General features: G+C 40.2%; 1 protein-coding gene across 2 annotated transcripts in view; it reads right to left on the reverse strand.

Annotated features, from left to right (window-relative positions):
- The window catches only part of KIF24 (kinesin family member 24), a 70,556-nt gene that overhangs the window by 15,974 nt on the left and 42,132 nt on the right, over positions 1-12,450 (reverse strand). For both annotated transcript variants that reach the window (XM_013966141.2, XM_018052372.1), the window contains exons 7-9: positions 9,032-9,119; positions 2,078-2,199; positions 1,180-1,285 (exon numbers count right to left, since the gene is read on the reverse strand). In XM_013966141.2, the coding sequence (XP_013821595.2) occupies positions 1,180-1,285; positions 2,078-2,199; positions 9,032-9,119 (316 nt within the window). The remainder of the gene's footprint in view (positions 1-1,179; positions 1,286-2,077; positions 2,200-9,031; positions 9,120-12,450) is intronic.

A 12,450-nucleotide genomic window follows, 5' to 3' on the forward strand; every position in this document is an offset into this window, starting at 1 on the left:
AAAAGGACAACTGCAAAGAAATCTTAATCTGAATTCAGTAACCATATTAAAAGTAATATACCATTATTTTGGTATACATACATATTGAGGTAGAGCAAATAAATTATATTAATGTTGTTAGGAACTAAGAACTTTAGCATAAGAGAAAAGGGAGAGAAATATTAATTAATTTATTAGTATGAATCCATGATACACTTTTCCCTTCTCTGTCCATCAAAAAGACCTAGAAGTAAGAACCCAGTGGTGATAAGCACCACTAACACTCCTAAATGCTCCCTAACTACCATTTCCCTCTAAAACCAAGGCTTGTTGAAGAAATGGCTGATTTAAGTTCTGGCGAAAAAAATGTACAAGATAAGCCTACAACATTTTGTCATACTAGAAAGCCAGGGATTAGTAGGGTTGTGTCAAAAAGACACAGGAACATAACAGCCAAAAATGTATAAATTAAAAAGTGGAAAAAAAAAAAAAAAGAGGAGGACAATGAGTTTATAATAATATAAAAACAAAAAAGTAAAGACCAACAAACTCATGGTCATGTTCAGGTTACCAGGACATCAACTCATTCTGAAAACTGGTAAGTGAAGGCAAAGAACCAAGCATTTATCTTGCCTCCACTGCATGAGCTAGACTTCAGGATAATCAGATAGTTGGAAGAAAGTTCTTTTCAGCTAATAAATACAGAAGGAATATTAGAATTAGAATATCACCATTTTGGAATCCCTAATAAAGCAATGGGACAAAAGTAATGCTCACTGATGGTTGCTAAAACCACAAGGCATAAAAGTTGATAGGAAACATAATAATGGAGGAATTAGATTGGTAACACTTGACTCTTCCTTAATTCTCAAAATCAAAAGAAGAGATAATCAGACATTCTGTATCTCCTGATGGTAATTTTAAAACTTGATGAGAGCAGAAAATGTTCTTAAGTGAACCATTCACGCAACTGCAGAAATATTTCTTTGTTTCTAACTGGCAGGACTGACCAGAGGAAGAGAAGGCAGGGAGAGAGGAAGAGCTGTCTAGAACTGCCGAGAATCTGACTGGGCAGCCTCCATCTCCAACCCTGGAATTCCACTGCCTAATTCCAACCCACCCTCACCCACTCTGGCTGCATGTAAAGATGGGCATAATCTCTCAAGAAGAACTTTTAGATGAAAGGTTTAAACAACTTACAGCCAGAAGACTCTGGTTTATTTCTGCGCCTTCCATCTTTGTCTGTCTATCTGAGTCTCTGGCATCCGCTGCTCTTTCACTGCCAGCCAAGTCAATGAAAGAGATCCTAGAGAAGAGACATAGCAGGCAAGATTTCTTTGGGGCTTTGGTATCTTCTTATATCAGCCAACATTTTGTGATGGCAGGAAGAAATCAACACAGGCCCATCCTCAGGAAAGTTAAAGACATTACTGTCAGTTTTCCAAAAGTATCACAAGATTTTAATCTGTCAGTTATAGCTGGCACTGTTCACTTACACTCTTCTGTTGGCTTTAACCATTTGTGAGAAAGTATGATTGAAATTAATTAAACATTCTTCCCATAAGGCTAAATGACTACAATGCAAATCACTTCGGTGACCACTTGGATAATTAAATAGAGACTTTTGTGGGCTGCTTTCCAGCTCCCCACCCCGCAAAAGACTCATTACTCAGAGGTGAGAGAGGCTCATCCATCACTGTGGCAGAGTGATGCTAAGATAGCACCAGAGAGGCGATGAATGTACCCATCTGTCGTATGGCTTCTTTCAAGAAGGATGGATTAATTTTCCTTTTTTTTTGACCTGTAAGCTCTCTGAGATGCATTTCCTACTATTCCTCTGCTGATACTGTGTTTCACACTAGAAGCAATCAATGTTCCTTTTAATAACTTAGAGTTGACCAACAATAGGTCATTACTTCATGGTTAATCAACTGGTGGCACTTTGGTACAATGATTTATTTCAGAGTTAATAACTCTATGGTGTATCCCTGAAATAAAGAACTCTATGGGGCAGGATGTCCTGTTGTTGACAACACATATTTCAAAGTCACATTAAGGAAAGGCAGACAATGCAGTTCTCTGCATATTTCCAGCTCACCTGCCAAATGTCCTCTTGGCTGAATCTTTGATCTGAATTTGGATGATAGCGTGAGAGCGGGAGGAGTCTGCATTAACTCCAGTGGCCCTGGTGCTGCGCTCCTTGCTGCCCTTGAGGATCACCTGAAAATAAAATCCGTAGGGTGACTTTTGCAAGGAGTAAACAAAGCCCTTTGGCTCCTAAGAGCTGGCTGAGAGCAGCAGAGACCAGACAGAAATTTGTCAGTATACTGCAGTCTTTTCCCTCTATGTGGAAAACTGCCTAAACACTAAATCATAAAGAGTAAGTACCCAAGAGCAATGACAACAATGTGGAAAACTAATCTTCGGGGAGAACATTCAACAGCTCAAGAGCTAATTTACTTCTTGATCTCATACACTCTTTTTAATAACTTTGATGGATTTATCCTGACTCAACTCCACAGGGCATAACTTGGCTCCAGAGTAAGGTCCCATAATACCCATCTGTTGTAGTAACTGAAGCAAAGGACAGAAATGTGCATCCCAGAATGAATAATCACATCCACCTGTTCCACCACAATGCAGTCATAAAGGAGACCAGGCCTGACACGTGGAAACATGGAAGTAATGAGTTACCACAATTGCTACAAGCCCATGATTACCCTGGAGACCACTGCCGCTTCAAATGGGAGTGAAGACTAATGTGGATCCCTTTGGCCACAAAGGAATGGGGGAGAAGAGGTGAAGCCTCAGGAATGGCCTCAAGCCACTGAAAACATAGCCATATATGAATATGCTGCCCTGATCTGGGGAAGTGTTAATTACTGAGAATCAAATAGGTGATGGACTTTAAAAACATTTGACAGAATCCTCAGTAGTCTAAGATGTGATGAGTATGGTTATTACGCTCAGTTTATAACTGAGGAATAAATTCAAAGGTAGACTTGCTCACAAGTAACTGTTTTGTGGCAGAACCAAATTCTACATCTAGCACCTAGTGTGGCTGATTCCAAAGCCCATGCGGTTTCCACTACATTGTGGGGACACTTGTGATAAATTCATCTATTTGCAGTGTGAACTAGACTAAAGGAAGTCCTATCTCATTTTTCCTCAATCTCTCAGAATTTTAATTTTTATCATATTGAACATGGCTACCGTTTCCAAATTAAGAGTTCAAAAGTTGATGAAGTCAAACTTCAACAACAGTTTATAAAATACCTTAACTAGCAGGGGTAAGTACTTAAAAAAAAATTAACTAATATTAAATTTCTTCATGGCCTAAGTGATAGTTATGTCTCTAAAGATTACCTGTGCGATTTAGAATTGTATCTTAGAACCAGATTTTAAATGCACTCATTTTGTAAATAGCTTGCTAAAAGTTTAAAGGGATTACCTTATGAATCCTTTTGTAAAGAGAAGAACTTGTTAATTTACAAAACTGGATTATCAACTGCATGGACAGCTTGCTGCTGCTAATCAGAAATCAGAAGAGTTATAGTAGTATCCCTTATACTAGTTGTGGTAAGTGCCAAACAACAACAACAACAAATCCTCCCCCAAAATACTGATAAATAAGGCTGGATGCTGGCTAGGTCACTTAAGACCAGATCTATGACTGAACCATCTGGTTTACTTTTCTATCTATGCCATGAAGCTTGCAGAATCTTTGTTCCCTGACTAGCGATTGAACTTGGAGCCACGGGAGTGAAAAGTGTCAAGTTCTCACCAGTGGACTGCCAGGGAATTCCTATCATTCTGATTTCACACTTTCAAAGATTATAATGCAAAGATGATGGATTACTTTAAATCTGTATTATTTTTACTAAACTCTTTTTTCATTAGAAAGACAAGCTTACTGTGGAAAACTTAGAAAATATAGGAAAAATATAAAAATGAAAATATATATCTTCCATAACTTCAGAGTTAAAAAGATTCTGGTGCATTTCCTCCTCCCAGAGTTTCAGGGTTCTCACAGCTCTTTTGATACACACACACACACACACACACACACACACAGCCTTTTACAAACTTCATGAAGAAACAGAGATCTTTTAAATGTCTACATTTGTGATCTGTGTAAGCGATATGCTTGATAGATAAAGGAGAAGTTAATTATCCAAAGTCACACAGGCAGCATATGGTCAGGCTAGGGATAGAAGCCAGGTACCCTTTGCCACATGATGGCAGCAATGATGCTACTTCTGCTGGAATCTAATGAGAGCTCAGAGAGGCCTCAAGGTCATACCTAGTCAGGAACTGTGGTTACTGACAGGAAGCTCAGGGGGTGGCCTTGTGGTTCATCCCCAGGGGAGTTGAGAAAGACTGTCTTCTGAGGTTCTGTTATAGAGTTTTATGTTTGACTTTTCAGTACACCTTATTCACCACGATGTACTAGGTACCTGTGAGTGCATCTCAGAAAATCTAACATGTTGGCACGACCTTTCCTGACTAAATGCCTTTTAGGAAGACATGAGGCAATTTCTGGTCTATGGTCCAGTAGACCTCAGCCTCAGTAGCAGTCTGTAATCACCATGTTTTTCAGAAACTGTGGAATAAAGCAGCTGAGCTCTGAGGAGGAAAATGAGGCAGTCTGCAAAGATCATCAGACAAACTTTGTACGTGGCATACAACTCAAGTGTAGCAGTTAGAAACAAAAACATGAAGTTAAATTGTCTGGGTCCACATGCCAGCTCTGACAATACGGTTGTCTGCACTCTTAAAAATCACTTAACTTTTCAGGGCCTCAGTTTCTTACCTATAAAATGGTAATTTCATAAGTTATTTTTGAGACCAAAAAGAGATAATACATAGTAAAGCACTTAGTACTACGATTAGCACATATAAGTTCTCAATAAATACTAATTAAAAATATATACTAAAGAACTAACATATTTGTGTAAACTTCCAAAACATAAACTATTTCTTTTAAAAAATGTAAAATAATCAGAGATCTATGGAGAAATAGAGCTTTATGGATCAACATGAGATTCCATGGCTCCCAAGTACAATTAAAAGTTTTAAAGAAGAAGGAAGGAAGGAAAAGGAAAGGAAGAGGATAAAGAACAAAAAGAGACAACCTGTTTGAGAGAAAAGCAAGTCAGGAAACAGAATAAAATTAATGCATCACCTTAAAAATCACAGGCCTCCCGTTTCTCTCACTACCTCTTTCTTTTCAAAGTCCTCCTTCCATTATAAAGTCTACTGGGCAAGTTTCTTAACCTAAACCCTTTAGACAAACATGTCACATGAGTAGTAAAATGGGGACCTGCTACAATAGAAAGGAGAGACAACTGTTGAATTCTCTGGCAATGGAAAATATTTGGGGACTTATTAATAAGATTAATAGATGTGGGGACTTCCCTGATGGTCCAGTGGCTAAGACTTAACGCTCCCAATTCAGTGGGCCTGCGTTTGATTTCTGTTGAGGGAACTAGATCCCACATGTCGCAACTAAGAGGTCACATGCTATAACTAAAGATCCTCATGCCACAACTAAGACCAGATACAGACAAATAAATAAATATATTAAAAAAAAAAAGAATAACAGACATGACAAATTCAACTAGCATCACAGTAAGCATTATATGTACATTATCTCATTTCCTTCTCTATCACCCAACCCAATCATATTATATCCACGTTTCAGGCTCAGAAAGGTAAGACGTGTTCAAGGACACATGGCGCTGGGATCCAGCTCCATCCAGGCTTTAATTACCAAACTTCCAGCACAAATACCAAAGATGGGCTGTGAGCACTTGAGCAGGAGAGGCACTGTGTATAGACTAAGTCTCTATCACTGGCATATGACTGAGACTTATCTTAGGGAAGCTCTGCTCTGTGGGCCTCTGCTACCAGTTACAGCCAAGGCAGCATTAAAACATGAAGCAGATTTTTTAGAAGTTTGGGAATGGATACCTATAAGTACATGAAATGTCTGTAAGAAAGATTTAAAAACCTGAAAGCCTATATAACTGAAAAAATGCCCATCATTTGCGTGACAAAATCTTGATTCCAAATCTGGATGAATTAGCAAGTCCTCTATAAAGGCAGGGAAACTCTGGTGCCTGGATTGTTAAGACCAGGTAATAAATATACCTGGAAGGAGAAACCTCTTGGAGGAAGGACAACCCTGAGTGAAAAATGAAGCTGCTGGTTGTGCAGGCAGGCAACAAGTGGCCACGCCTACGTGAGCCTGTGGGTGACCTGCGATGGTGACACCTGAGGGTGACACTTGAGCAAGCACACAGATGACACCTGAGTGAGGGGAACGGGGACACCTGAGAGGAAGCACGACACCTGAGTTAGCAAGGGCTGCTGTTTCGAGTCAATAAACGCTTATGAGGGTAGCCATGCCAGAGATCCATAATTTACATCAACCTTCCACCTTGGTCTCAGCTGGCTTCCTTCTTGTACTACCTCACATGTATTACAGACTGAGGTTAGTGGTGATAACGGCGATATGTTCACTAACAAGAAACTTCCCTCTGCTGGTCTTAGAAAATACACCTTAGGACAGAGCAGTGCCATAAACTCTTCCAGGGTGAGAGTGATTTGACACTAGATTGCCCACTAACACAGTTATGACCCATAGCCAAGGAAAAGGGACTTCCTTTTAGTGTTTGATCCTTTCCCATTCAATTGGTCTAATTTCCAGGAACAACAGCATCATGAGGACCAACTCTCCTGAGACTCCCAGCCAAATAAAGGAATGACTAGGGGAAGTGGGGGCAGGAAGACCACAAGGAACAGGCGTATGAGAAACACTCTCCTTAGGACTCTGCCGCCGTGGGGGGAGCTCTGGACAGGTCAAGAATAGTCAAGTCTCAAGGGAGCCCTTCAACATGTCCCACTCACTTTTGTTCTGCATCTGCCTCTGAGATCATTGGAAAGAGGGTCTCGGCTCTCAGGTGACTGTTAAAAACAGCCACAAAAGGTACCATCCTTGGATTTTGGATATCAGGACTCAGGAGTCTGATAATCACATAAATACAAGGTCCCAGACTTAAAATAAAATTTACCTATTTGTCCCAAGAAAAAGAAACTGTTAGAAAAAGACTGGTGTCAATGGTGGGCCACTCTGCCATTTCACATACCCAAGTCCCTGGAGGGATGTATTGTGAAGCTGTTCTACAGGCGGTTATTGTCAAGTACCCAACTTGTCCTTTCAGGCTTCTCCCTTTGCCTCTAGCCAGGCTTGTTGGATATACTAGAATGACTATGATAGCTACATGTTAGAATCACTGTGCGAGCTTTTAAAACAATACCCCCCTTTCTATACTGCTGGTAGGAATATAAAGTGGTGCAGCCACTTTCGAAAACAGTTTGGCAGTTCCTCAAAAAGCATGACTCAAAAGTTCCACTCTTACACATATACTCAAAAAAACTGAAAACATATGTCCACACAAAACCTGTACATGAATGTTTGTCGCTCCATTATTCATAATAGCCAAAAGGTTGAAACTACATGCCCATCAACTGATAAATGAATAAATATGGTATATCCATACAACAGAATATTATTTAGCCATAAAAAGGAATGAAGTACATTTACCAATACTTCATTCAACAACATAGATGAACCTTGAAAACATTACACTAAGTGAAAAAAGCCAGAGTCAAAGGTTACATATTGTATGATTACATTTATATGATATGGCTAGAAGAGGTAAACCCATACAGATAGAAATTAGTGGTTTTCAGGTACCAGGTGCCGGGGAAACAGAGCAACTGCTAACGATACAGGATTTCATTTTGGTGTGATGAAAATGTTCTGGAATTAGACAGTGGTGACAGCTGCACAACTTTTTGAAAATACTAAAAAAATCACTAGCTTGTGTATTTTAAAAGGGTGAACGTGAAAAAACAGATTGTAAAGTACCTTTGGACGGACACATAAAAAAACTAAAAAATCAATTAGTTGCCACAAGAATATGGAATGAAAGAAACATTTTCATTGTAACTTTTGAATTCTGAATTTATGTGAAGGTATTATCCATTAAAATTTTTATTTAAAATATGACTCCCTCTCTAGCAGCCTTTACCAGAGCCTATTACCATAAAAAAGCACATTAGCAGCCTTTGAAACTGGCCCTAAAGTATCCTCTCCTGCATTCAGTTCAGTTCAGTTCAGTTGCTCAGTTGTGTCCGACTCTTTGCGACCCCATGAATCGCAGCACACCAAGCCTTCCTGTCCATCACCAACTCCCGGAGTTCACTCAGATTCACGTTCATCGAGTCAGTGATGCCATCCAGCCATCTCATCCTCTGTCGTTCCCTTCTCCTCCTGCCCCCAATCCCTCCCAGCATCAGGGTCTTTTCCAATGAGTCAACTCTTCGCATGAGGTGGCCAAAGTACTGGAGTTTCAGCTTTAGCATCATTCCTTCCAAAGAAATCCCAGGGCTGATCTCCTTCAGAATGGACTGGTTGGATCTCCTTGCAGTCCAAGGGACTCTCAAGTCTCCCAAATACCTTACTTCCCATTATCAAGGCACTGAGACCTTGTAAAGAAAGGAGCCATCCTCTCAGATGAGGATTTTTATTTTATAAATGTGAAATGGCGTGTTTGTCATTGCCGTTTGCCTAAGTGAAGTGAAAGTCACTCAGTTGTGTCCAACTCTTTTGAGACCCATGGACTATACAATCCATGGAATTCTCTAGGCCAGAATACTGGAGTGGATAGCCTTTCCCTTCTCTAGGGGATCTTCCCGACCCAGGAATCAAACCCAGGTCTCCCACATTGCAGGTGGATTCTTTACCAGCTGAGCCACAGGGAAGCCCAAGAGCACTGAAGTGGGTAGCCGATCCCTTCTCCAGTGGATCTTCCTGACCCAGGAATCAACCTGGAGTCTCCTGCATTGCAGGCAGATTCTTTACCAACTGAACTACGAGGGAAGTCCGCCCTAAATCTGAGTCCATTATACTTGTGAGACAGCAAAATGAAGTCTTTCCTTGTACTTGGGCTGCTACAGTGGGGTAGTAAAGGAGGAAGATTACCTCTAAGAGGAGCTCCACACTATCCACCTGAAGCTCTCGCAGTCCCACTATTTGTACTACGTGCTTGCTATCTTCTCTTGCGAAGAGCCTGCAGAGACAAGAAGATGGTTGGTTTGGCAGAGCTCCAGTAACAGACTCTTCGTAACCCATTCCACCACTCCCCCATTATGTAGCAGTTTTGCTACTGAGTGGGATTGATATGCCTTCTCCTTGCCTACCCCCACACCTCCTGACTCCAATGCTAGGCTTCAGGGGTGGTCTTTGATTGCTGTACATAAATAAATCAACACCTTTGACTATAAGGAACAGAATGAGTGGTTTACCCAGACCTATGCCAATCAGTGGGTTCCTGGATACAGTGACTGGCTCAGGAGTTGATACAGGATCTCTGCTAATCCAATCAAAATAAAGTTTCAGTCTGTGGTTGTTAGGTACTCCTTTTTCCCTCTAGAAGTGAAAAGCGTGTGGCCTTGGGAGCAGTGGTAGCCATTTTGCATCTACAAAAAAGACTGTTTTGGAATGAAGCTAACACCATGGGAGGTAGAACAGAAATGCAAAGAAACGGAGTCTTATAACATCTCTGAACCTCTAAAGTCAAAAGATCCTAAAGCTTCTCTAGGCTTTCTAGTTATATGAGTCAATGACTTCCCTAAATGCTTAAGCCAGTTAACAGTATGGTTTTATTTTACTACTTGCAACATAAAGAGTTCTGATACATTTTTGAAGAAGCAAGGAAGAGTTGGTATTGCAACTAAAGCCTCAGGCCTGAGCACAGTGTAATGAATGGTTACATCTACCACCATCAAGCTAGATCTGCCAAGGGGCAGGTATTGCATCTATCAAAGACACTAAGATTATTTTCTCCCTCAGTAAGATAGTGATTACAATGAATACTGGAATTTCACTTCGTAGCCAAACAAAAAGATTTTCTCAAAAAATGTTTTTCTCTGTCTATCCCTCACCCCAAGTTTCCAAATTTTTACAGAAGGATAGGGAAACAGCCTCATCGATGCTCATGACCTCTCAGAAGACAACTCTACTGGAACAGCTGGGCTTTGGGAATAAAAGGATCAAGCTTTCAGTGCCCTCACATCATTCCTGAACATATTTCCCAGACCCTATTCCCTGAGCTCACCGTGGAAAATTCCTAATGAATGGCCTAAAGTGTACTGCTGTATCTTCAAATCATATAAGCAAGAAGTATGTTTCCACAACTTTTAATGAAAAGGTATAGACACCTTATCTTCTACTTTAAAGAGTTAATTTTAAGATTGATAAACTTTGGCTTTTAAGAGGCAGACTGAGCACATGTACTTCTATCTACCTTTGTCAAAGCCTCTTTTACAGAAAATATATTAATTTAGAAACAACAGGATAGGGAGAGCTCGGGTTTTTCCACGTGGGTTGTGGGGCTTAACTTCCCCACAACCAGGCATCAGTGGATGGGTGTCACTGCATGGAAGATTCTTTTGTTTTATTGTTCTATGGAGGAAATCATATCAACTTGAACCTCTCTGAGTGTCCCTCAATGTGGAGAAACTTTTCATCTTTAACCTAGATGTTTTATCGTTGGTGCTGTATAGATGGAGAAGTCTAGAGGCTACTGTAAAAATAAAACTGAAAACCAGAAGCAGGAGGCATAAGTCCAAAGCCTGAAAACATCAGAGAACTCCTAAATTCAGGGAACATTAAGCAATAGGAGCTCATCAAATGCCTCCATACCTACACTGAAACCAAGCTCCACCCAAGGACCAACAAGTTCCAGAACAAGACATACCACGCAAATTCTCCAGCAACACAGGAACACACCCCTGAGCTTCAATATACAGGCAGCTCAAAGTTACTCCAAAACCTTTGACATCTCATAACCCATTACTGGTCACTCCACTGCACTCCAGAGAGAAGAAACCCAGCTCCACCCACCAGAACTCCAACACAAGCCTCCCTAACCAGGAAACCTAGACAAGCCACTGATACAACCCCACCCACAGTGAGGAAGCTCCATAATAAAGAGAACTCCACAAATTACCAGAATATAAAAAGGCCACCCCAAACGCAGCAATATAATCAAGATGACGAGACAGAGGAATACTCAGCAGGTAAAGGAACAGGAGAGTTGCCCACCAAACCAAACAAAAGAGGAAGAGGTAGGGAATCTATCTGAGAAAGAATTCCGAATATTGATAGTGAAAATGATCCAAAATCTTGAAATCAAAATGGAATCACAGATAAATAGCCTAGAGACAAGGATTGAGAAGATGCAAGAAAGGCTTAACAAGGACCTAGAAGAAATAAAAAAGAGTCAATATATAACGAATAATGCAATAAATGAGATCAGAAACACTCTGGAGGCAACAAATAGCAGAATAACGGAGGCAGAAGATAGGATTAGTGAAATAGAAGATAGAATGGTAGAAATAAATGAATCAGAGAGGAAACAAGAAAAACGAATTAAAAGAAATGAGGACAATCTCAGAGACCTCCAGGACGATATGAAACGCTCCAACATTCGAATTATAGGAGTCCCAGAAGAAGAAGACAAAAAGAAAGACCATGAGAAAATCCTTGAGGAGATAATAGTTGAAAACTTCCCTAAAATGGGGAAGGAAATAATCACCCAAGTCCAAGAAACACAGAGAGTTCCAAATAGGATAAACCCAAGGCGAAACACCCCAAGACACATATTAATCAAATTAACAAAGATCAAACACAAAGAACAAATATTAAAAGCAGCAAGGGAAAAACAACAAATAACACACAAGGGGATTCCCATAAGGATAACAGCTGATCTTTCAATAGAAACTCTTCAGGCCAGGAGGGAATGGCAAGACATACTTAAAGTGATGAAAGAAAATAACCTACAGCCCAGATTACTGTACCCAGCAAGGATCTCATTCAAATACGAAGGAGAAATCAAAAGCTATACAGACAAGCAAAAGCTGAGAGAATTCAGCACCACCAAACCAGCTCTCCAACAAATTCTAAAGGATATTCTCTAGACAGGAAACACAAAAAGGGTGTATAAACCCGAACCCAAAACAATAAAGTAAATGGTAACAGGATCATACTTATCAATAATTACCTTAAACGTAAATGGGTTGAACGCCCCAACCAAAAGGCAAAGACTGGCCGAATGGATAAAAAAACAAGACCCCTCTATATGCTGCTTACAAGAGACCCACCTCAAAACAAGGGACACATACAGACTGAAAGTGAAGGCCTGGAAAAAGATATACCACGCAAACAGAGACCAAAAGAAAGCAGGAGTGGCAATACTCATATCCGATAAAATAGACTTTAAAACAAAGGCTGTGAAAAGAGACAAAGAAGACCACTACATAATGATCAAAGGATCAATCCAAGAAGATATAACAATTATAAATATATATGCACCCAATATAGGAGCACCGCAATATGTA

This window comes from Capra hircus, chromosome 8 (genome assembly GCF_001704415.2).
Source record: "Capra hircus breed San Clemente chromosome 8, ASM170441v1, whole genome shotgun sequence".
Classification (NCBI taxonomy): Eukaryota; Metazoa; Chordata; class Mammalia; order Artiodactyla; family Bovidae; genus Capra; species Capra hircus.